This window comes from Martes martes, assembly GCF_963455335.1.
Source record: "Martes martes genome assembly, chromosome: 14".
Taxonomy (NCBI): Eukaryota; Metazoa; Chordata; class Mammalia; order Carnivora; family Mustelidae; genus Martes; species Martes martes.
The window spans coordinates 53,942,472-53,968,014 of NC_137902.1; the positions used below are offsets into that span (position 1 = coordinate 53,942,472).

Consider the following 25,543-nt stretch of genomic DNA (forward strand, 5'->3'; position numbering starts at 1 on the left):
AAGCACCTTATTCCTAAATTCATCTGGAGAGAAACATTGAAGGCAGAGGCTCACATTCATTTAGAAGTTTAAAGGATGTCTCCAAATCAGATATCCCTAAAGTGTCAGGAGACCTGGATCCAAAAACCTTGAACGCTGACCACAGCTGTTCCTACCAGTTTCCTGGAGCCTCAGGTCTGTCATCTGAATGTCCCTCACGCTTTGTCATGAGGGACAGGAGAGGCTAATTGGAAATGCTTTGGGAATGCAGGCTGAATGGGAAATGCAGTGCTCACAGTGGAGGACACAGGGGCCCTCCGGGGCCCCCCCACGCAGGTGCTGGGGAGCTCACGAACGCCAAGCGTGTCTGCGGGGCAGCACTAGGACCCAGGGGCTGAGTGTGGAGCCGGCTCAGCCGGGTGAACTGACAGCCAGAACACAATGTTCTCAGTGTACCCGCAGGAAACCCTGAAGAGGAGAGCTGCACATGGCCCTCTGCTGGGTGTGTTCTGGTCCCAGCCTTTGATTCTTTTTCCTAACCTCAGCCCCCACTTTCACATCCTGCAACCGGCTGAGCGGCCACCCCACCCTGCTGGGCTGGTCCCAGGCCCCAGGAGAGCAAGCAATGCAGGAAGCCCAAGGCCTTGCTGGCCTTCACCATTTTCAAATAAGACCGTTTGCTTCTAACCTTGGTTTCCTGAATCGACCCTCTGTGATGGAAACTTTTCACAGTGCGGAAGACAGACACAGGGGACAAAGCTGAGTTTCTAGCCCAGGCCGGGCTCTTGGCCCAGATGCAGGGAAACAGCTGATGCCTCTGAACCACCTCCTCCCTTCCTCCCCAAAGGCCGGACCCCACCTGGGACGGGACGAGGGCCACCGGGGCTGCTGCCTACATCAGGAGGAGCTGGGAGCTGCCCAGGGGAGCACGGCCAAGTTTGGAGCATAACGGGTCTGTGATGTGGTTCCCCGTTTTTATTTCCACGAATGCTAGAATATGCTGTCCCGCCGGGCTGTTCCTATTGAATGAAAATTGTTTAAAAAAGCAAACCTCTGCAAAACCAGCAGCCCTCTGTTACACGGAAGGACAAGGTGAACTTTTCACTTCCTTCCCCGCAGCCTATCGGTTCATCTGTGGTTTGGTGTCGCCCACACTGCTGTGCTATATTCAATCTCAATGTTTGCCTCCTTGTTTTGGAAGCCACAAGAGCAAGCCTCCTAAACCCATGCACCTCCCGTAGGTTGCATGAGACTTTCACAAAAGTCTCAGTGAGTTCTCACAACAGATTGCAAAATGGAAGCCTACCAGCCTCCTGGCAGGTATGGAGGCCAGATGCCAGCCTCTAGGCAGAGGCGGCCCAGAGAGAGAGCGCGTGAGAAGCCAGTACCACCCAGCATATTCTGGCTAACGAGGCTGTGGGGGCTGCAAGAAGGGAGCAGAGTTCTGGGTGACATGCTCCGCGTCCGCCTCCTTAACAAGGGGCCTGGCCATTAAAAATAAACCCCAGTGCTTGTCCTGAGCTCCGTTCATAGGACTTCCTCCACCCTGGCATTTCAGTCTTTTTCCAAGTATTGGTTCATAAGAGAGTTTTAGGGGGTCCCTCCCCCCAGGCCTATGAAGAGACCTGTCTAGGCTCAAGGACTGTGTTCTTGAAGAAGGGGCTTCCAAAAGCAAAGCAGGTAATTCTGCTTCTCCTAGGGGTGGCTGCTCAAGGCTCAGACCACCCCAAACACCTGGGTTCCAGTCTTCGTTTATTCTTTTTCTCCCCTTCCCATTTAAGATTTTTAAAGTTTTTTAAGTGATCTCAGCACCCAATGTGGGGCTCAAACTCGCAAACCCAAGGTCAGGAGTCACACGCTCCACCTACTGAGCCAGCCAGGTGCCCCTGGTCGTACCTGTTACAGTTTGTTGTGTGACCCTGTGCACATTGCTTTCCCATTCGAGGCTTCATTAGCCTCATTTACAAAAGGAGAGGGTCTGGTTAGAAGTCATTGGTACAGGTGGAATTATGTCCCTCCCCCAAATTCATGTTTTAAGCTCCAACCCCAGTACCTTAGAATGTGATCTTATCTGGAGGAGATCTTGACAGAGGTAATCGAGTTAAAATGTGGTCAGTAGGGTGGGCCCTAAACCAAAATGACTGGTATTCTTATAAAAAGGGGAAATTTGGACACAGACCAGCATAGAGGGAAGATGAGTAAAGATGCAGGGAGAAGACAGTCATCTGCAAGCCAAGGAGAGAGGCCTGGAACAGATCCCTTCCCTCATGGCCTCCAGAAGGAACAAAGCATGCTGACATCTCGATCTTGGACTTCTAGCTTCCAGGACGGGATATGATTCAGTTTCTGTTGTTTAAACCTTTCAGTCTATGCTACTCTGTTCTGGCAGCTCCATTGGGCTGTGGTAGCCCGAATGATTACAGCTGCTAAGGCCCATCCATCAGCTCTTGGGCTATGGTATTCTTTCCTGCCACCCCTTGGTGGATTCCTCTGCTCCACATGGCCTTTCTCTTAGCCTCTCCCCGTGAGTACAAGATGTCACGTGTGAGAGTGCTTAGCACAATGTGTACACCCAAGAAAGCTCACTGCACACCAGCCATGATGACCACTGTCAGGGTTCCCAGTGCGCGCACACCACCTGCTCCTACGCTGAGGTCCTCCTCCTTCTAAGCCTGGGGCCTCACAGTCATGCACGCTTTCAGTATGGAAGCCTTTCCCACCCGCCTCAGCAGCTTTTAAATCTAAGAGTATTAAACTGGCAACTTCCAGACCCTCTTTTTTTTTTTTTTTTAAGATTTTATTTATTTGAGAGAGAGTGGGAGAGATAGCAAGAGAGAGCATGAGCGGGGTGGGGGCAGGAAGAGGGAGAAAAGCAGGCTCCCCGCTGAGCAGGGACCCTGACGTGGGGCTCCATCCCAGGACACCGGGTATCATGACCTGAGCTGAAGGCAGCCGCTTAACTGTCTGAGCCACCCATGCGCCCTTCTTGCTTCTTTTCTAGCTCTAAGAATGAATATTGTCGGTACTGAGAGATGGCCTGGGAATGAAGTCCTGCTTTCTTCCTGGCTCCTGAGTCCATTGGTCTCTGGAGGCCTTAGCGCTTGGCATTCTAGCTGCAAACGCAGGCTGGCTGGGAGAGTCTGATTTCCCTTCTCATTATCAGGAGTGCTTTCAAAAAGCATTGTAAGCTTGAATGTTGACATAGGATCATGGAATGAGCCTTGAGTCTTCTGTGAGCAGACACTGGTCCAGGATAGCAAAGTCTTAGGCTGTCTTTCAGGGAGTATGTGTTGAGAGCCACGTTGTCCTGACTTCATAGAATATTCCAGATTCACTATATTTTGGAGACTCTGCAGAAGGTTAAGTGGGTAGAATCAGACTTCAACAGCCCCCAAACATAACCTTTGGGTTTGCTAAACGAATGAAATGCCTGTGCTTGTGTGCTTTATCTTCATATATATGCCTGGAGATTTCTGAGAATAAGGAGTGGGGCGGGGGTGGGGATGGGAAGAGGGCGTGCGAGCTTACTTCAGGCTTTCTGGGTCAAGGAAAGGAGGAGAAACCATTTGGAGGGGAACATCTCTACACAATGTCCATATACTTTAAATTTGATCACTTCAGGCTGCTGCTTATTCTGGCTTTTGGCTCAGAGCCCAGAAGGGAGGCTCCTTGAATAATTCTCACTGAGCTTAGGACATCTGCCTTTCCCTACAAGTTAAATAAATACAAATCTGAAAATGCTCAGTTTCTAGTCAGAGCAAAAATACCGTTCCCCACCTAGTGGCCTGCAAAGATCACATCAGATGCATTATACCAGCTCATCAAATCCTTCCAGGCCAGGGGAGCCTGCTTTCTAAGTCATTTATTGTGAAAGCCAGGATTCTTGGTCTCTTTCTTCTTCTTCTTCTTCTTTTTTTATTAACATATAATGTATTATTTGGCCCAGGGGTACAGGTCTGTGAATCATTAGGCTTACACACTTCATAGCACTCACCATAGCACATACCCTCCCCAGTGTCCATAACCCCACCATCCCATTCCTACCTCCCCTCCCCACAGCAACCCTGTTTGTTTCGTGAGATTAAGAGCCTCTTATGGTTTGTCTCCCTCCTGATCCCATCTTGTTTCATTTTTTCCCTCCCTACCCCCCACAAACCCCCTCCCTGCCTCTCAAATTCCTCATATCAGAAAGATCATATGATAATTGTCTCTCTCTGACTGACTTATTTCGCTCAGCATAATACCCTCTAGTTTCATCCATCTTAGTTTTTGCCATTGCAAATGGCAAGATTTTGTTTCTTTTGATGGCTGCATAGTATCTGCTGGCCTCTTTCTTAAGTGCATGCTGGCTGTGTTAGAGAAATGCTCTTTTTTTTTTTTTTTTTTTTTTTTTTTTTTTTTTAAAGATTTTATTTATTTGACAGAGAGCAATCAGAGCTAGGCAGACAGAGAGAAGGGGAAGCAGGCTCCTGCTGAGCAGAAAGCCCGATGCGGGGCTCGATCCCAGGACCCTGAGATCATGACCCGAGCTGAAGGCAGAGGCTTAAACCCCTGAGCCACCCAGGCGCCCCTGAGAAATGCTCTTTTGATGGACAACGGAGCACAGTGAACGAGGCTCCCAACAATCTGGTCCTTGCTTCCTTCTCTTGAGAGATCTCACCACTCCCCTGTTTACAGCCTTTGCTCCAGCCACACCAAATGACTAGGAGCTCCACCAGTGCGGTGGGTGACTTCACGCTGCCCTGCCTTTGCACAGGCTGTTCCCTGTCCTTGGAATGCTTTAATTTGGCGTCTTCCCCACTTTGCTCAGCTAACTCTAGCTCACCAGAAGGCTCACCTTCTCTAGGAAAATTTCCTTGTCATTCCCTCTCCAAGCCCTCTTGGCTTCCACAGTACCCCAAACAGACCAGAGTCACGGAGTTATGGCATTGTATGTATTCCGTAAGTCTATTTACTTGTCTGCTTTTCCCATTGGTCCAAGTGGTTCCCAAACCTGACTGCGGAAGGGTTACATGAAACCCCTGACCTTAGACCTTTTAGACCCCAGGAATGAGGCCAGGGAGCTTATATTTTTATTAGGCTTGATTATGGGGCCCAGCCAAGTTTGGGACTGTTGCCCTATCCTTGTATTTCTTTTTTCCTATATATATTACCAAAGACACAGTAGGCCCTAAGTAAATGTTTGACCCTTCTAGTTTCTCTCTGGTGACCTCTTTTTGTTTTTACTTCCTTTCCTTGCTAGCCCTAGACTGACAATTTGCTTACCCTCTTGTCCTTACTATGCAAAACTATAGCCACTAATTCTTCATTTTTTCCATATCTACTGCCAGGCTGCTACAGGGCTACTGGTATACTTCCCCAAAGATTGGTGCCATTGCAAATTCAGGGACTCTAACTGTCACTGGCCCCTGAGTGTGCTTGGCAATCCTCTGACCCTGGTCAGCTCTCTCCTGTTCTTTACAGGGACTGTTCCCAACCCCACTGTTGCCACTTCTTCCTGCCCCTTACCACAGGCAGTAGACCGACTTGTCTCCTCCTTCACAGAGAAAATAGAAGCCATCTGATGGGAACTCCCTCAGCTTCCTGCCACCTCACCTACACATTTACCCACATCAGCACTATCCTTTTCGCCTGCCCTCCCTCCAAGAGTAATCACTCCCACTGGGCTCTGGATCCCATCCCCTCCCACTTCCCCAGGGACCTTATACCCTCAATTATCCCCTCTTTCTCTTTGACCTCTCCCATTGGAAAAGAAAAAAACAAATGTCTTGACTGTGCGTCTTCCTTTAACTGTCACCCTCTCTGTCCTTCATTTTTATCTCCCCTTCCTCTTGAACTTCTTCTTTTTCTCAGTGTTTATTTATTTGAAGGGGGGAGCGAAAGAGGGAGAGAATCTCCAGCAGACTCCCCATGGAGTGCGGAGCCCCACACGGGGCTCAACATGGGGCTAGACATGAGGCTCAATCTCATGACCCTGAGATCACTACCTGAGCCAAAAGCAAGAGTCGGAGTCTTAACCAACTGAACCACCCAGGTACCCCCTGTTGAACTTCTTAAAAGTGTTGCCTAGATGTGCTCCCATGTTTTCCCCTTCTGTTCACTTTCCCACTCACAGCTGTCTGGTTCAGCCTCCATTGTACCACACTGCTCTTGAGAGAAAGTCACCAAAGATCTCCTTGGTAAAATCCATCTATCACTTCATTGCTTGGACACACCAATACTGCTATTTGCAGTCTCCTCAGAATGTCCTCTCTCCTCAGTTTCCATGATGCCACACTCTTCACTTTCTCTTTCTATGGTGACTTCCTGCCTGTTACTTTCCTCGGTTTCTAGTCCTCTGTCTGTCCCTTATGTGTAGGTGTTCCTCAGGGATCTCTCTTTGGTCTGATTCTCTTCTTGCTCCATGGGCTCTCTCCCTGGGCAATTCCATCCACCTCCCCTCCCCGACCTTTGATATTCATAAATATCAAATATCCTAGAGATATTCATAAATATCTCTAGGCTGGTGAGTCTCAAATCTAACTTCAGCCCAGCTTACTCTCCCACACTGTTAATCCATAGTCAACTGCCTATTGGACATCTTGAATCTGTTCTTCTTTCTATACCCTTATCTCAGTAAATAGTATCCCTGGGTCCCTCATCCACTGATATAAGAAACCTGTGTGTCCTCCCTGAGTTCTCCAAGTTTGACCAGTCACCAAGCCCTGTATAGGATACTTCTTGAGTAACTCTCAAACCAAATCTATCCTTCCATCTCCCATCCCCAATAGGTTGCAGTCATCTCATCTGGATTTCTACAACAGCTTCCTAAAGGATCTGATCTTACCGCCACTGATTTGCCACCATTTCCTCCAACTCCAACTCCAACTGGTTTTGAAGTGAAACCAGATCTTGTCATTCAAACCCTTTAAAGATTTCCCAGTGTCTTCTGCTTGAAGTTCAAACTCCTTAGCAAAATCCTTCCGGTCTGATACGCTATGAACCAACCATAACAGACCCTACAGCTTCTTAAAAGCATGATGCCTTTTCTGCTCCTTGGGCCTTTGCATATTTTATTCCCTCCACCCAGAACATACTTCCTTCCCACCCCACTGACTTGTTCTTCAGGTCTCAGTCTAAAAACATCATCCTGGGAAATCTCTGACCCCTTGCTCAGCTGGATTAGCTCTCTCTGATTTTACAGTATTTCATGCTTTCCCCCATCAGACAAGTTTTACACTTGAAATCAGTCTTTTGTCTCTCTTAATGTATTTATAACTTCAAGGTTAGTAACTGTGTCTTGTTTGACAGCATATCCTCAGCATCTAGCAGATGCTAGACCTATAGTAAGTTCTCAATAAATGTGTGTTGAATAATAAAAGACATTGGAAAGGAACATCCCCTTTGCTACTCCTGGTAATAAATTGTGTTGTTTTATTATTTGTCCTAAAGAGCTTATATTATAAAAATGAAACAAGCTGATTCTGAAAAATAAGCCCTCTATTAAGTATCTGGAGAGGTGGAGGCTAGCTCATGATGCCACTACCACCGGGCCCATGTGCAGGACAGGAGCCCATGAGGACAGGGAGGTACTAGCCTCCTTTACCTTGGCTCCTCACAGGGATGGGATCATGGGAGACATGGCTGCTTTGGTATACAGTTTCCATTTTCCCATAGCTTCCACCTGTCAGTGTAGCATTACTGAGAGCTGCCGGCTGCAATCTGGGCTCTGTCCACTACCTTATCTCAATAACCTTAAGCATTACTCCATTATGGATGTTACACTCTCAACAGCTACCATAGTTTCTACATCAGGGCAAACACACAGCAAACTCATCATTCATTCATTCAATACCTATAACGCACCTACTACATGCCAGGTAGTATTCTAGGTACTGAGTATATAGCAGTGAATGAGCCAGACAAGATCTCAACATCCTAGCTGTAAACCGGGGGGGGGGGGGTGGTGGTGGTGAACTAGATGGTCTTCAAGGTCTCTTTCAGCTCTACAATTTTGAGACTCCCTCTCCGACCAGATGCAAACAAACAAGGAAGGCTAGTGGTAAAGCATCATGTTCCAGCCTCCTTCCCCCATTCTTCACCCATGGTGCCATCTCCATCCCTAAGTCAGCTCTGGGAAACAGGAAAAGACCTGGTACTATTGGTACTCTGCCTGCAACCCAAGATTTGACTTTCCCAAGTATGTTATTTAAGACTCTCTGCTGTGGCAAGGATTGTTGTGGTTGGAACTTCTGGCAATTATAAGGAGACCTGGCAAGATATTTTAGGCAGAGTTAGGTGCTTTGGCAAAAGGACAGGGAGAGGCAGCATGGCCCCCTCCATCGAGCGTGGTATCTCTTACGTTTGTCTGAAAGGGTACCACATCCTTGGCAGTTTCCTCCTCTTCCTTCTGGATGACAGACCTCTCCTGGTCCTGTCTCCTTTCTTCTATTTCCAACTTGGCCTTAAGGTCCAAAGTTTCTACCACCTTAGTACCTGGTGTTGTAGCTGGAAGCAAGGGACTAAAGGACTTCCAACCATGTGGGGGAAGGGAAGCCATAGTCTGCAAATAAACAAACAGAGTGGAGAAGTCTTTCAGCGAGGAACTTGATTTAGAGTTCCACACCACAGTCGTTCATATCAGGTATGGGATGGCCCTAGTAGATAAGACATTTAAGCAGATCAGTATAAAGTCAGAACTTTAATGCTGATCCTGGGTAATTAAATGCAAAGTTAAAAAGTAAAATTTTTGTTCAACGATGTAAGAGTAAAACCAGGTTTATTTAAGTTTCCGATTTCTATCTCATGAGATAGGATACTTGTATGGAATTATCTATCAGACTGACTTGAATCACTTTATTAACAGCAAATTCTGTCTTCAGATTTGCTCGTATCTTATGAACTAGAACCCATAGAGACAGAGATTCAAAAGGCTAGCTCTCTTGTTTATTAACTATAATCTTAGTTAATAATCTTGGTACCTCACCTTCTCAGTGCCTCTTTCCTCAACGGTAAAATAATACTTGCCTCATTTATCTCACAGGGTTGATGTGAGAATCAACACACAACATATGGAAAAACGCTTTGGGATCAGCAAAACATTTAATTGAGGAGACACCCTTACCGTCAGCTTTCTTAGGATGGCTGGCTGTGCCGTCCTGGTCATTAGCTGCCATCTGCCCTCCTTGCTCACGGAGGTGTCTCTTGAGCATCCAACTACCTTTGTGCCATACTGAAGCATAAAAAGTTATGTAGACATGAACATATAGCTAATTGTCTCAGCTCCTAAAGGAAGAGGTTGTTTCTTCATTTTGCTTGAGACCCCTTACCACCAAGCATTGGGAAGAAGAAGGGAGACTAGTGACAACGCTTATTTCCTCCTGGTAGTTAATTCGTTTTGTCATTAAAAAAAAAAAAAAGTCTTAGGATTTTTCTGTGTTCAAGGCACCGGGTCAGGGTCAGCGGGAAGCAGCTAAAATAATCTCAGCTTTGGAAGCTAACAGACTTTGAGTTCAAATCCAGGCTTGGCCATTTACTTAGCTGTGCAGACTTGGCAAATAATGTTCACTCTGAGCTTTAAGTTCCTCTTCTGTATTGGGGGCATTACGTATCTTGCAGCGATGCTGAAAATATTATAATGAATGCCTGTGAGGGCCACACAGTGAGTGCGGGGGCGAGGACAGATACACAGCAAGGAGGATTCAAGCTCAAAGCATGCTAGCAAGAGTTGTGTGGATGCTAAGAAGGAGGAGCAGCAGGAAAGGTGCGGGGCGGGTGGGGGGGGGTGGTGGCATCTTCAAAAGATCGTGAGGGTTGTGTTCTGGCAGCACTCAAGGAGCCGCTGAAGGATCACTGTGAAAGGGGCTTCAGAAAGCATTTCTGTTCAACTGTAGGATCTCTTCAATTCCTAAAGTCATAAAAAAGAAATGGCCAACTAAAGAGAAAAAAATTCTCTAAGTCCCAATACCAAACACTAAGATGAGGTAAGGAAGTGTCTGGGCTTCAGTTATGCAAATGAAACAAATGAGTGCAAGTGAGCTCGCTTCTCAACTGTCACTGGAAATGTCACCTCCAGGCTTACTGTAGTCCGGGTCTGTCTTATTTCCCTTTGGTAATCATCGAGATGGTGGGTGCTAAAAAGTACATTAGGAAACTCAATGGCTTCTAAATTGAAATCTGACTGGGGTGAGTATTATTATTGTGGAAATGGGTGAGTTTGCAGGCTGGTCATCTTGTGCTCTGACAGTGCTTTAGAGATAAGAGAGGTGGGCTGAATTATCAATCAAGTGAAATCTATTCCAAGTTCCAAGATTTCTTTCTGCCTGGGCTATGGGACCATGAATAGGTCTTCAACATCCCTGTGCTCAGATTCTGTGAGTCAGATTACTGACTCAATGGTCATCACCTCCTTATCAGGTAGTATGTGTTCAACATTTTGAACTCTCGAGATTAGGGCCAACTGCCATTGGGACTGTATGTATTCTTAATTAAGCAACTCTAAGCAGGTCAGGTACAGGTTATCACGGAGGAGAAAGGCAAATGTTATCAAGGCAAAATTAGCATAGAATCTAAAATAAATGATTTTCCTAAGTATCCTGGGAGAACAAAGGCCATCCCTTAGCTTTCCAGGTTTTTCTGTATCATGGTGTGAAAACCTACTAAATTCATATAGTTCTGTAAAGACAACTATCCCTGAGATAAAGGAAATCTATCATTTGCTCAGGAGAAATGTTTTTAGATTCCCTTCTTATAAAAAGTAATTTGACTTCTTCCCCCTATCCCAAATCCCTGAGACTTTCAAAGGATAAAGAAACCAATTTGGAGCTCTTTCAAAGGATTTATTTGCTACAGAATTGCTTGAGCCCACCCACAAGATGAACTCAGGATTTCTGTGTTTAAAAGGATTTTGCTCACGGATTTATTTTTACAAGTGCTTCAACATTCAAAAAGTAATTCTTTTCGCCAGTATTTGGCATGTCTAGAAGAGGTTAGAAAAAGTTAGAATCTATAGAATTAGATGTCTAAAAATAGAAAAAAACCCGAACATTTTAAAATTCCTCATTTGGACAGGTCCTGAGTTGAAATCACATTCATCTGCATGAAGAACTGTTTTAGGTCAGAAACACTGTGTTTTGTAACTCCTGATCCTGATCTTAGATTTGACTGGTGAGGATTCCAGGCACTGCATGAATGACCGGAGAGACGTCTCTCCTGTCATTCAGTGGGCCAATTCCAGTATGTGTCCTACCTGGCTTGTAAAGTTTTATAAATATTTCTTAAACCTAAACCTCCGGTTCTCTGATGCCGATTGTCTTAATCTGATTCTCAACACTTTTTTAAACAAATAAACAAAAAATTTCCCTGCAAGACCACACATTTAAGTATTTGTTGCTTGTGGATAGATACAGAGAAACCAAGTATGGATGTGAATTAACAATTCAGCAATGGAGCTGTGAATCTCTGGATGGCTGCATATGCTGCAAGAAAAGTCCCTCGCTGGCCCTGCACTTGCTGTGCACCAGAGCTGATCATCCCGGCAAGGTCAACCTGAAGAAGGTGTGAACCCCAGCAGCTGCTCGATGGGTTTAAACCGCCACTCATCTGCCTCCAGCTCTTCTACCAAACCAGCTAATTTTTCCATCCGAGCAACTTGCTGATCTGTAAAGAGTCAAGGAGGCAATATATAATACAACATATTTCCCATGAGACAGTCACCAACCACCAACGTGATCATTGGTTTAAAATAATTTCTACAAGGGGGTGCCTGGCTGGCTCAGTTGGTTGAGCGTCCCAACTCTTGGTTTTGGCTGAGGTCATGATCTCAGGGTCATGAGATTGAGCCCCATATTGGGCTCTGTGCTCAGCACAGAGTCTGCCCGAGATTTTTTCCCTCTCCCTCTGCCTGTCCCCTGGCTTGTGCTCTCTCTCTAAAATCAATAAATAAAATCTTAAAAAAAAAAAAAAGATAAACATCTAAAAAAAGTAACTTCTAGGTGTGCTTGGGTGGCTCAGTGGGTTAAACCTCTGCCTTCAGCTCAGGTCATGATCCCAGGGTCCTGGGATCGAGCCCTGCATTGGGCTCTCTGCTCAGCAGGGAGCCTGCTTCCCCCTCTCTCTACCTGCCTCTTTGCCTACTTGTGATCTCTCTCTGTCAAATAAATAAATAAAATCTTTAAAAAAAAAAAAAAAGTAACTTCTAGGAGGATTTTTTTCCCCCTCAGTATTCAAGTGTTAGAGTCTTATTCTGTTAGTCAGAAGATTAAATCTTAAAAAAAAAAAAAAAAAAAAAGTATGTATCCTCCATGCTATGGCATGCTATGGTGATTTGTGTACTAAAGTCCTAGAGTTCCAGGCAATTGTAGCTTCCCCTCCCACATTATGCCTTCACCGGAGAAATGGTCTGGTAGGAGAAAATAGTGCTACCAGGATCTCAGAGGCAGACAGACCATAAGGTATTACATATATACCTGAGGAATGAAGATGATGGTAACCAGTAGGGGACAACAACAAAAGGTTTCAGAAAGGGGAGGAAAAAGCAACACAAGAGGAGCAGGAAGCATTGCCTCCTCTAGAAAACTAAACCTTCTGACTTCAGCTTTGAGCCTCAAGGTGGACATTTTGTCTGGCTTAAGATCATAGAATGTTTTTGTCTACAGGTAATTTAGAAAGTTCACTTAAATAGCCTTGTTGAGTTCCAGGAGTTTTTGTCACAAAGCACACTGATCTTTCTGAATCCTCCTCTCCCCCCACCACCCCAACTTATTCTCACAGTTAGTATACAAACACTCACGTGCTTACCATGTTTCACCTGTTTAAGTGTAGATGCCACTTGATAACTGAAAACGGATTCACAGAGGAATCTCTCAGAGCCATCTACAAACAGAAGAGGAAAAGTTTTAATGTGCTTGAAGGATTTTATGGCTTCTGATAAACCAGGTGAGCGTGCCTATTCTTTTCCCTGCTCTCACATTCAGGGTCCAGTTTTCAGTGTTTACAAAGAGGGCTTCTGTTTCATTGAGAATGAACAGTGCTCTGCTATAAAAGCTACTTCTTCTATACCTAGAATATTACAACAGTCCCTCTACTTGTTTCAGAGTTTAAAAATAATGTTTAAAAAAACAAAAATAAGAAACCTCAGTGTGATGTCCTGGTCAACAGTTCTCCCCTCCTAACCTGACAGTTTCTTAATGTTCTCTTATTCTGCATGTCAGGCAAACACTGACATCAGACACATTTGGCCACGTGGCTCCTGTGCTATCAAAATACAAAGGCACGTCAAAACTCTGAATCACTTTCATTCTGAAAAGTAAAGCTGAGGGGCAAAAAGCTGTTGTTGATTTTTAATACATCAAATTACATCACTACGACCATCACAAAGCACTGCTGGGAAATTTTATTCTGTAAACGCAAATTGTAACCTTGATTTTCCAACTGAACCAAAACACTGCAATTTGCATGGCGATAAGAGTATGGTGCAATTTCAGAACGTAGCATTGTACTGGTTCCAAGAACTGGCAACAAGAAGGTAGCTAATTCAGTCACAACAGCACTGGGAAGATGATTGTGAAACATCAGCTAGTTCATGTTCTTGTCAGACAAGGGCTGATATGGCAAAATATACCCGATAAGATACAGAGCTCATATAGGAAAATGTGGCTTTTAGAAATGTAGCAGAAACCATTTAGGGACAGTGTCTTATTGCAAAAATCCTATAACAAATGGAGGAAGAGGACACAGCTGTCTTTTTTTAGGTGGTAGTTCATGCCAGTACTACTAGGTGTCAAGCACTCACCCATCAATCATGGGTTGGCATGTCAGCCAGCTATTAAGTGACAAGGAGATAGGAGTAACACATTCTGGCTTCCTGCTGTGTTTCACACAAGGTTGACCTTATTTCAGAAGTCCTGGTTGTAGAAGTAAAGGAAACCTCATTTGAAATGGAGTCAGGAAGCCAGAAGGGGGAGCTCTTATGTCCTAACACTCCTGGTCAATCGAAGACTTCTAACAGGTAGAGGCAAATTTTGCTTTCCCAGCAGGAAGAAGTCTTAATATTTTGCTACCCCAGCAGCATGAAGAAAGGGTTTTCTCCTTGCCAGGCAACAACCCAGCCAATGAGAAACTGTCACTACTCAGCCAATGAAAAGCTACTACACTTCACAAATGCCTACTTTGTGCCAATGGCCTTTTTGTTTATAATATATAGTCTCCTAGTCCCCAATATATAGTCCTCTCCCAATCCTTCGTTCTCTGGACATGACTATGGTTTTGTCATTGCTTGCCTGGCCCCAGCTGCAATTCCTTGCTACTGCTGAATAAACCCATTTTTGCTGGTAAAATAACATAGGTTATTTTTATGATTAACATGGTGAGGGGTGCCTGGCTGGATTAGTTGGTAGAGCATGTGACTCTTGATCTTGGGGTCTTGAGTTCAAATCAATGTTGGGCCTAGAGATTACTTAAAAAAAAAAGGGCGGGGCACCTGGGTGGCTCAGTCGGTTGGGTGTATTCTCTTCAGCTGGGGTCATGGTCTTGGGGTCCTGGGATCAAGCCCCAGGTGAAGCCCCAAATTGGGTTCCCTGATCTCCCTGATCTGGCAGGAATCCTGCTTCTCCCTCTCCTTCTGCCCCCCTCCACTGGTTGTGTGCTCTTGCTTGCTCTCTCTCAAATAAATAAAATCTTAAAGAAAAAAAGAATGGCAGTTTGCCTGAGCAGCCTAGTTGGTTAAATGTCTGACTCTTGATCTCAGATCAGGTCTTGATCTGAGGGTTTTCAGTTCATGCCCCTGTCTCTCTCTCCCTAACAAAAAAATAAACAATATCTTTAAAAAAAAGATTAACTTGGTAAACAATAAAAGCATAGATGTTGTATCCAAATGGCTTGAATATACAACCAGGAGAGCTTCTGTCCAATATATGTTTTTTTAATTTTACTTATTTATTTGACAGAGAGAGATCACAAGTAGGCAGAGAGGCAGGCAGAGAGAGAGGAGGAAGCAGGCTCCCCGCTGAGCGAAGAGGCCCGATGCGGGGCTCAATCCCAGGACCCTGAGATCATGACCTGAGCTGAAGGCAGAGGCTTTAACCCACTGAGCCACCCAGGTGCCCCTGTCCAATATATTTTTTTAAACAACTTATTTTTTTTATTTGAGAGAGCGAGAGCAAGAACACAAGCAGGGGGAGTGGCAGGCAGAGGGAGAATCAGGCTCCCTGCTGAGCAAGGAGCCCAACATGGGACTCGATCCCAGGACCCTGAACCCAAGCCAAAGGCAGACATTTAACCAACTAAGCCACCCAGGCATTCTGTTTCTGTCTAATATTATATTCAAAATTAATTTAAAAAAGAAATGAAAACGTACTTATTTTCATATATATTATGTATTAATGTATGCACACTATGCTATGTATTATTTCAAAATATTATTTCACAAATTGTTATACACCTCAGGAAGAGTGTTACATTCTTTAAATTCAACCTCTTTTCTATATATTGTACTATATGGTATATGATCCTATCCCCTCTTCATTCCCCCATTCTTCTGGCTGAATGGAAGCCATTTGTAAGCAGATCATCTAAACTGAGCAAAAAATTTTGATTTTCAATTAATTCAATTTTATACTGACTGTCCAGTTTACTACGTAAATATGCCAGTGTTCATTACCCTATTCATACCCTTGCTTCAAGAGTCAAATTATAACTCAAGTTTTATTTTATTTTTTTAATTTTTTTTTTAAGATCTTATTTATTTATTTGACACACGGAGATCACAAGTAGGCAGAGAAGCAGGCAGAGAGAGAGGAGGAAGCAGGCTCCCCACTGAGCAGAGAGCCCAATATGGGGCTCGATCCCAGGACTCAATCCCAGGACTTGATCCCAGGACTCTGGGATCATGACCTGAGCCGAAGGCAGAGGCCCTAACCCACTGAGCCACCCAGGCACCGCTCAAGTTTTATTTTAGAAAGAGCAAAGCATAGAGAATTAGAGCCCACTTCTCGGGTAGTTTGATCCTGAACTTTGGGATCTCATGCAAGGCAGTGGGGATTATGGGCTATAAGGATCAGGCCAGTATGTATTTGGAAGCTCTTGGAAGTGCTACCTCCCACTTACATTTAATCACAGGTGCTATATTAGGATAAAATGCTTAAGTTATAAGATTTGCATATTTCCCTTGGCAATGAACTTCAAAGCAAAAAGATGTAAGCTAATCTTTCAAAAGGTACCTGCGTATCACTTTACCACTATATGCCTATGGAACACACTTTCACTGATTTGCAGCTCTGTACTAACCACAAAGTCACATTCTATTAGATGTGATATCTGCACCAATCTAAAGCCTGGAATTTCTCTAGAGAGGAGTCAGCGGGGGCAATCTATCTTCTATTCAGAAATTGTAATCAAACCCTTTGTAACACACCAAGCAGCAATGCATCGCTTTCCTCTTAAGGGACAAGCAAAGGTTATTAAGTAGTGAAAAGTTCAGTAAGTTGCCCAAACCTAACATCATGCCAACTCCAATAAATAGGATGCTATCAAGTTCATTTAAAAGAATATTACCTCAAAAAAAAAAAAACCTCACAGCAGGAAATTAGACAATACCAGATAATTTATATTTTAGTAGCCTAGGATATCACTAAAGTTCAGCTACTTCTGGGCTGGAAGGCAGTCTCTAATTTGCTCACCAAACTGGGTGAGGACAATCTTAGCCACGGGCTAAAAACTGCTGTACAGAGCTTTGGTTTAAGATGGAGTTATATCCTGATAAACCCATCCTAAGCTAAAAATACCAAGTTGAAAATGCATTTAATATACCTAACCTACCAAACATCATAGCTTAGCCTAGCCTACCTTCAACATGCTTGGAACACTTACATTAGCCTACAGTCGGGAAAAATCATCTAACACAAAGCCTATTTTATAATAAAGTGTCGAATATCTCAGGGCACCTGGGTGGCTCAGTGGCTTAAAGCCTCTGCCTTCTGCTCAGGTCATGATCCCAGGGTCCTGGGATCTAGCCCCGCATCGGGCTCTCTGCTTTGCAGGGAGCCTGCTTCCTCCTCTCTCTCTCTCTCTCTCTGCCTGCCTCTCTGCCTAGTTGTGATCTCTATCAAATAAATAAATAAAATCTTTAAAAAAAATAATAAAGTGTTGAATATCTCATGTAAATTATTGAATACTGTACTGAAAGTGAAAACCAGGAATGGTTGTATGGGTACTGAATGGTTGTAAGTGTATCTGTTGTTTACCCTGGTGATCATGTGGCGGAGAACTGTGGCTCCCTGTCCCTGCCCAGCATCCCAAAAGAGTACTGTACCAAAAGTCGCTAGCTCAGGAAAAGATCAAAATTCAAAACTCAGAGTATGCTCTCTACTAAATGCATATAGCTTGTACATTATGGTAAGGTCAAAAAAATCCCAAGTAGAACCACTGGTAACCTGGGGGCTGTGTACACATTGCTTAAGTGAGGGTGTCTGTTAGAGACTGGATGCACGATAAAGTTAAGTCATAAATAATAAAGTTAAGTACATTATCTGGGTTTCTTATCCTTAGACCTAGGAGGACGCAAGATCAAGTTGAACCTGTTAAGATTAAAAACAGTATCTAACCTTGGATCCTGATTGCTTTTCTTCCTTACTCTGAAAAGGCAACTTTTCTTACTTTGTTTTCATAGCTGGTTAAACTACTGTAAGAAAAATGGTCAGGTACATGTGCATCAGATTAACTGTATAAGAGCATCACCTATAAACATGATAGAAGATGCTTCCAAATCTAACAACCTTATTAAATTTCATTTAGGAGGACTCTTTTTCAATTTAACATTCTTGATTTGACCAGGATAGTTCAGGGGTTACCATCTCCAATTTTTCACAGTCTGTCCTTAAGTAGCTTTAAAATATAGCTAAAACTTTAAACCTAAGTAAGGGAATGAAAACTGTGCATTTTGAATTTAAACCTTATATAAATTCATCCTACAACAGAAAGCCAACACATTCTGTCATGAAACACACTGGGATGGAATAAAAATGGATAGAACTTGTTATAACATCAACATTCAGACTAACCTCAGTAGCCTTTCTTCTTTAATGTTTCTAAGTAATCTGGTGTATATGGATACAGAATGCTTATAGCTTTGAAACTAAGGAGGTACCCCCTGTATTAAATTTCTCCTGTAGCTAGAATTTAAATGACTTCAATCTTAGAGTTCACTGTTAAACACTGATTCCTCTTCTGCCGCTATCAGACTCATTAAGCAATTTAAGTGCCTCCAACTTTTGATTTTTGTGGGCAACTTCCTTAACACCAGGTCTCTGCTGAATAAACTGAAGTTGTATTTTTAGTGCCACATACGGTAAAGGCCCCAATTGTTCACTATGTCCAGAGTCAGTGATACAAACTCAAGTATTCAGTTAACACAACTGAAGAAAATGAAAAGGCAAAGACAGAAGTATGTACATCTCATTTTTATCACTGACTACACTACCTGATTGTCTATTTCAGCAATTGTGATTTGAACCAATTCTAGAGAGGCCTGTGGTCCCAGTCTTCCCACGTTTCTCTGTCACGAATGATTCTTCTGTTTGTCCTGGCTTAATCCAAAACTCTTTCCATCTGATAAAAATAAATAAAGTTCACCCCAAAAAGCTGACTCCTAACTATAGTTTGTACCTTTCTCAGAGATTTCTAGATTAATTTTTAAATGTATTTACCAAAATTTGCAATTTAAAGCAAAAAAGATCAATATACACCTAAGCACAAAAGTGCTAGAATCAGGTAGACTTTGAATCCTTAATAGGTTCTTTGCTGACTTTTTTCAAAGCATGACAGTTTAATCCTTATGGACCAATCCTTCATGAGCATTCCCTGAATGTTAGTCAAAACATTCTGTGCTGCACCCTAGACCAATTCGGCATCTCTCAGATGGGCCAGCAATGTGCATTTTTAAATAAGCTCTTTAGGTGATTTTTATGCTCCCTATTAAGAGTTTACTGGTCTAGCTCCTAAAGTGACATGTATCCAATGAATTTTGGGTATCAATGCAGTGTCATGCTTACAGCTTGTACTCTGATCTTGGCCAGCCAGTTTGCAAATGGGTGCTGAGTAAGATGGTGGATGATCTGATGCAAATCCAGCTCCAGTGCTAGGAAAACCACACAGCACTGTCCTGTAGTGAGCCAGGGGAGCCATCTTCTCATACAAGAGTGGTGTAATAGTTTTTATTTCCACTTAGAACCTATTTGATGAGGTTGATCTATCAGTAGATTAATTACATTAGAAAAAAATACATCAAACCTACTCATCATAGGGAGGCAGACTGGTGCCAGGATAAAGCAAACTGGAACAGGAGGTCAAGAGAATTCCTGGTTCTAGTGCTGACTTTGTCTTTAATGTAGTCAAAGCACTTTAACTTTTCTGGGTCTCAGTAAGTCTAGATGACTTCCTTGATTTCCAAAGCCTTTTTCAGCTCCAAAATTATGAGTCTGGAGAAAGATTTGTTTCAAATAATATTCTGAAATGGGGACAAGAGATGAAATGTGGAGCTGAAATCAGGGCAAACTCGTCTCTAATCCACTTAATAGCTTCTTTACAATTAATATTCACTGCAGGTCAGAATCCAATTATTCAGCAAAAAGCAGCATGAGCATCACCTTCTAACATCTCTCCAGCTCCTTTGGGGTAGGTGAAAAGGGCTTTCCGTGGTGGGGCAAGATCTGAGACACTGAAACCAGATCCAGTGACAGAACTTCCACTGACCCCACCAGCTGAGGAGGATGATGAAGAGGCAGCCATTTCCTCTCTAGCAGAATTCTCACTTCACTACAGAGAAAGAAAAACAGCAATTGACAAGTTTATGGAAGTGAGAGTGACAACATTTCATTCTAGCTGCCATAAAAATCAGCATACAGTTTAGTAAATAATTAGGTCCCCCCTTTTCTACCCTCTCTGTTCCCACAATCTTTTACTGATGCCTCAGACAAAAATGTTTCTCAGGATTATAAGTGAAATATGTTTATTCTGTTTTTCTACTTAAAACACTACTTCCCATCATTAGCAAACTGTTTGTATCACTTGGGATAAACTGTGGGTGATTTATGGGTTATGAGGGGTGATAATGGCAGTGCCAAGGTAACAGTGGACTGAGGAAATAAATTATGATAAAACAACATGCCTCACAGGACAGTTTGTATTGGCTATATCCTGACAAAGCCATACCAAAAAATTCACTTATAAAATTTTCCAAATAAAATTCCAGAATAACACTGTGTTCTGTTCCCAAGGAAAGGGAATTGGTTAGGAAATACATATTTGTCCTTTCATGAAAAATGTTTTTTCCATCCAAATGTAATACCCAAATTGATCACTTGGTGGCATTCCCAAACTGGAAGAAAACGGCTCATGAAATGATCTTCGAATTCAAGGTTTATTAAGAATACAGCAGCTGAGTTTAACCCTATGTCATATCAAAAAATCAAAAAACCCAAACGCAAATGAGAAGATCTGTACTGAATACATGATTCCTTACAGAAGTTCATAACAAAAATATTATATTATACACTTACATAAGATTCTAAGACGTTTGTTTTCTAAAAAGAATGGTCTAGCATTGTGCTAACAGAACTTTCTGCCATGATGGAAATGTTCTAACATTCTATTTCTGTGCTGTCCAATATGGTAACCATTAACCTCATGTGGCTATTAGTGTGACTGAAGAACTGTGTTTTAATAAAAAAAAAATTTTTTTTTTAAGTAATCTCTACACCGATATGGGGCTTGAACTCACAACTACGAGATCAACAGTCGCATGCTCTACCAACTGAACCAGTCAGGTGCCCTTGAAGAACTGTATTTTAAATTTTATTTAATATTAACTGAACCTGAAATACCCACATATGGCTAGTGGTTACTGTACTGGATAATATAACATTAGTATTTAGACTAAAGAAATGACTTTATACTGAACAGCATGCTTTGAGATGGCTACTAGTTAATTTTATGTTATGTGAATTTTAGCTCAATTAAAAAAAGAAAGAGGGCTGCCTGGGTGGCTCAGTCATCGGGTATCTGCCTTTGGCTCAGGTTATAATCCCTGGGTCCTGGGATAGAGCCTTGCCTCCGGCTCCTTGCTTGGGCGGGAAGCCTGCTTCTCCCTCTCCCACTCCCCCTGCTTGTGTTCCCTCTCTTGCTGTCTCTCTCTCTCTGTCAATTAAATAAATAAATAAAATCTTTAAAAAAAAAAAAGAAAAAGAAAAAATGACTTTAAAAGGATTTAAAAAATGAATTTCCCTCTTTATTGGCCACCAAGAATTTTAGCTGATTTTTTCTTCTTTTACTAGTTGCAAAATAAAGACATTTGTTACAAAAGTTGGAACTTATGAAAAAATAGAAAAAATGAGGGAATGCTATGCAGATATAAATCCTATATACACATAATCCAGTTTCCTAGCAAGAAAAATCCTATACTGCACGTTTCTGAAATGCTGGCTGTTCTGTTTCTTTAGTTTTGTGATGAGGATTTAAGGCTGTCAGGGAAGCAGAGTTTAATTTCTGATTTCATTATATGTCCATAAGTAATATGATTAAAACTGAAGTGAGATATGGGAACAGTAAGGCAACTGTTTTAAGTAGAATGTCAGCCTATTTAAAAATACAAACTGATTAAGGCCATTGTCGATCTTGCTATTAGATCACTTTTACTGTTTTCTCTGAGTTCTTTAACTTTCAATTAATATTCATATGCATAGAGACAACTTTTCAAGTTGGATTTATATCCAATCCTTTGGACAACACTAGCTTAAAATATACCTTGACAGGTTCTTAAATGCTTTTTTAAACAGAACTTAAGCAGTAATGGACCTGGTCTAAATTTCTAAGTGTAAAATTAAAAAAAAAAAAACACAAATAAATTTCTAAGTGGATTCTTGCTGGGATTCAAAGTATACAGGTGATTTAGCCAGGCACTGAGGTACTCAGTCTTATTTCCCATCAGTTCAGAGCAGAACCTACTATGAATTGTTTATATATCTCACCTAAGACTTAAAACTCTAATCTTTTTCCTACACCTTGATAAATGCTCTATTCAGTTGCAAATGCAAGGGATACATTATATTTTGAAATCAGTTGCTCAGCAGAGCTCCCTAGGGACTGCCAGAGTGAGGACAGCTTCAAAGACTGGACACAGTATGACTTCTAAACTGGATATAAATCAAAGGAATTCCCTTTTATCCCATTTTCTTTCAAACTCAGAACTACTAACATTCAATACACAAAACAGCCAGGGCTGAAAACTGGAGTGGGTAATTAGCACAAAGCTACGGTTACATAAATAAGCAGTTTACTGCTGAGGTAGAATAATACACTTCAGTAATTTCTAGTGTTAAAGATTTAAGTTGAATTTTGCATGCTATCAGTAGATGGGAAAGGGAGGTAAAGTGAAACTAACAATAAACCCTGCTTTGCAACTTCTTTATGATCATGAGAACCAAACATAATGCTTGGCCTATTCTAAGTAGTTGCTGATTTAAATAAATGTTTGCTAAATGAATTAAACATTTCACAGGAACCACAAAATTCCTTAAAGGTAATCAAATCAAATTCTCTCATTTTATAGATGACCAAACAGAACTGAGCTACAGAAACATTAGCATACATGCTGTGACATTCTTCAAGCAATGGCTTTGTGGGCGTGTATCATTTGCCATGTGAGAGAGGTAAAACAGCACAGAGGTTAGAGTTCAGACTCTGAAGCTTCTTGGTCTGGGTTCATATTGTGGTTTGGCTATTTAGCTTGCTGTATGACTCTGGACACATCACTTAACCTTCCCGTTCCTCAGTTGCCTCATCTCCAAAATGGGGATAATAGTATTTCCCTCATAATGGTGTCACAAAAGTTAATATAACTACAGCATTGAAAATAGTTACAGGCATAGTAAACAATGATATCAGCAATCCAAAATTAGTAATGGTTATTTACTCCTGAATCTTTTTTTTCCCCCTCTACAGATTCCAGTTTTTCATCCACAGTATGTCCCAACACACTGATGGGAAAAATTTCAGTTCTCTCCATTTGACAGAATGGGCATGCTCCTAGAGGGGAAAAGATCTGTTCAGGAAGAGGGGAAATGCCCTCGATTAATGCACTTCACACTTTCGTTTTAAGGTTCCTGCGTTTAGGAAGGATTCTTTGATCTAGGAAAGGGGGAACAGGTTGTCTTTCTACCCTGGAGGCCTGGCACAGAAGCTGAATGAGAACGTTCCATGAGCGAATACCCAAATGAAAGAACTAGTGGCTCAGCAAAGGTTATATGCATGGGACAGAGAAGCGGGGTGTCCTGAGGGCTGGTCCACTATTGTTTTTTTTTCCTTCCACATTCTGCAGATCTACAGTATTAACACAAATCTCTCACACACCAGGTTGCGGGGCTCAGTAAAATTCTGCTTTATGAATACATAGTCACGATGAAGTAGTCTGGGGTTGGGGTCTCTAAGGTAAACGGAGTCTATGGGCAGGTGGGATCCCCACAGGAGACCAGTGCTACTTTGGGGGTCCACAGCATGGCTGTTTCCACAGTGACAGGTTGATCAAACATTTACTTCGCCTAAGACAAGGATGACCTCATATTCATAAACATTGCTTTTTATCGGATATATGCCTATTTTCTTTCTTTTTTTTTTTTTAAGATTTTATTTACTTATTTGACTGAGAGAGAGATCACAAGTACGCAGAGAGGCGGACTGACAGAGACACGGGGTAAGCAGAACCAGGCTCCCCGCCGAGCAGAGAGCCCGATGCGGCCGATTGCAGGACCCCGAGATCATGACCCAGGACGAAGGCTGAGACTTAACCTACTAAGCCACCTAGGCGCCCCTATGCCTATTTTCTTAAAAAGAATATTCACTTTAGAAGTCTCCTTATGCGGGCGCCTGGGTGGCTCGGTGGGTTCCCTCTGTCTTCCGCTCAGGCCATGATCCCAGGGTCTTGGGATCGAGCCCGCATCAGGCTCGTTGCTCAGCGGGGAGCTTGCTTCCCCCTCTCTCTGCCTGCCTCTCTAGCTACTTGTGATCTCTGTCAAATAAACAAAATCTTTAAAAAAAAAAAAAAGAGTCTCCATATGAAAAAGACGCTGAAGGAAGTACTCTGGTGCAATGGCAAATTATTATAAGCAATCGTTAAATTCCATCATCAACAAATCATTGCAGTTGGGCGGCTGGACTACCATCCAAACGAAAGCGACAGCTAAAACCAGGTGAGGGGGCTAGAAAGGGGCTGGAAAGGGGAGGGGCAAAATGCCAGCGGTTTCCAAACTAACTCCAAAGCACGCTTCCTCCCCCGTCCCCCCTGTTGGTCTCCAGGGGGCGACGCCACTGGCACTGCCTCACTGCGCAGGCGCCAGCCCTCCGCCCGCATGCGCACCCGGTCCGGCGCGGCCTGAGGAAATTTCCTTACACTCCCTCTGCAGCAGGCTCCAGTTTCTCCTCCTATCTTCTCCATTTTACTAGTCCCTGCAGGTAGGATCCCAGGGATCTACTCCCTTCCACTAAGCTCCCGGGGGTCCCTGAGTCCTCGGCCACTTACCTCAGCGGATTTGGCACTTTCCCCTACAGCCCCGCCCCCAGGGCCAGCCAGAGCGGCCGCGTTTACAACGACGAGGACGGCGGCGTGCGCGCGCCCGAGCGAAGGGAGCCCGTGCCGGCGGCGGCGTGAGGGCGCCCGCGCGCTGGTGGGCGTGGCCAGGGCGGAGAGGGTCGGAGGACGCGCTCTGAGAGAGGATTTCCGGGTCCTGCACCCACCTGGTCTTACCGCAGTTTTCCTGCGGCCCCGGAGTTCCTCTTTCGTAGCTGGACTTGGTGTCCTCGGTTTTTTGCTTGCTTTTATGATTCAGGGCTTCACCTTCCCCCTCGACATTGCAGGCCTTCCGCTCTCCTCCCTCTCTCTCTTCAGACTACCACGAAGCAGGGTTAAACTGGTTATTCCCTCTTCCTTCATACAGTCTCGTAGCCCAGGGCCGTGTGGGAAAGGCAGGTGAAGTTTGCGGTCTCTCTTACTCCAGAGCTCATGGTCTGAGGGCCCGACCTAAACATTGAAGTCTCCCTTTGTGAAAGCCCTTTTTTATTTTGTGAGGTCCTGGGGGAATAGGCCACGACGGTGTAGTGTCATTACACTGTTGCTAATTATGCACAGCATCGTTCAAGTCTGTTTACCTTCGATGTTGTTATTTCTCACAACGCACAATCTCCTCTTGGTTCTGCATTAAAGGGACTCAAACTTGCTAAGGGTTGGATTGGGCCTTAGTGTATTTAGTAATGATTGGTCAGGTTTTGGGGGGGAGCTCTTAATTTTGGACTTCCGAGACCATGTAACCTATGTAGTACGAACATTGGTTGAACTTAACCACAGTAGTCCATAAGGAACTCCTGTTTCCTTAATTCTTGATTCATTAAGTGGTGACTAGAAGCTTCTCACTGAATGTTGCACATTTTTGAGTAGTGGTCTATAGAAATGGATTCCTCATCTCAGCAATGTGTTTTGAAGAACCACGTTGGTTAAGTCACATTTCAACTGGATCTAGTTTTGAGGTATATATTTCTAGCACCT

General features: G+C 43.3%; 2 protein-coding genes and 1 long non-coding RNA gene across 3 annotated transcripts in view; 1 reads left to right on the forward strand and 2 right to left on the reverse strand.

Moving 5' to 3' along the window:
• Positions 1-2,770: 2,770 nt before the first annotated feature.
• LOC308354771 lies at positions 2,771-10,071 on the reverse strand. Its single transcript, XR_013967903.1, has 3 exons — positions 9,083-10,071; positions 8,321-8,521; positions 2,771-3,329 (listed from the first exon to the last, which is right to left on the reverse strand). It is a non-coding gene; the product is annotated as an uncharacterized lncRNA (long non-coding RNA).
• A 704-nt stretch (positions 10,072-10,775) lies between these two features.
• ANAPC16 (anaphase promoting complex subunit 16) lies at positions 10,776-24,659 on the reverse strand. The gene is made up of 4 exons (XM_080822447.1): positions 24,524-24,659; positions 19,599-19,767; positions 12,757-12,831; positions 10,776-11,616 (listed from the first exon to the last, which is right to left on the reverse strand). Exons 2-4 carry the CDS (start codon positions 19,738-19,740, stop codon positions 11,501-11,503), a joined length of 333 nt encoding a protein of 110 aa, XP_080678573.1. The 5' UTR covers positions 19,741-19,767; positions 24,524-24,659; the 3' UTR covers positions 10,776-11,500.
• ASCC1 (activating signal cointegrator 1 complex subunit 1) overlaps positions 24,343-25,543 on the forward strand; it is a 97,485-nt gene continuing 96,284 nt past the window's right edge. The window contains exon 1 of the mRNA XM_080822446.1: positions 24,343-24,456. The gene's annotated coding sequence lies outside the window, so the exon portion shown is untranslated. The remainder of the gene's footprint in view (positions 24,457-25,543) is intronic.

What these genes read in the sequence shown, in the direction of transcription:
- ANAPC16 (XM_080822447.1), bottom strand. Translation starts at nt 19,740, where the DNA reads ATGGCTGCCTCTTCATCATCCTCCTCAGCTGGTGGGGTCAGTGGAAGT. An exon ending in AGCTGGAGAGATGTTAGAAG is followed by an intron (nt 12,832 to 19,598) that starts GTGATGCTCATG and finishes TTCTGTTTGTAG; the next exon opens with ATGGCTCTGAGAGATTCCTC. An exon ending in ACTTAAACAGGTGAAACATG is followed by an intron (nt 11,617 to 12,756) that starts GTAAGCACGTGA and finishes GACTCTTTACAG; the next exon opens with ATCAGCAAGTTGCTCGGATG.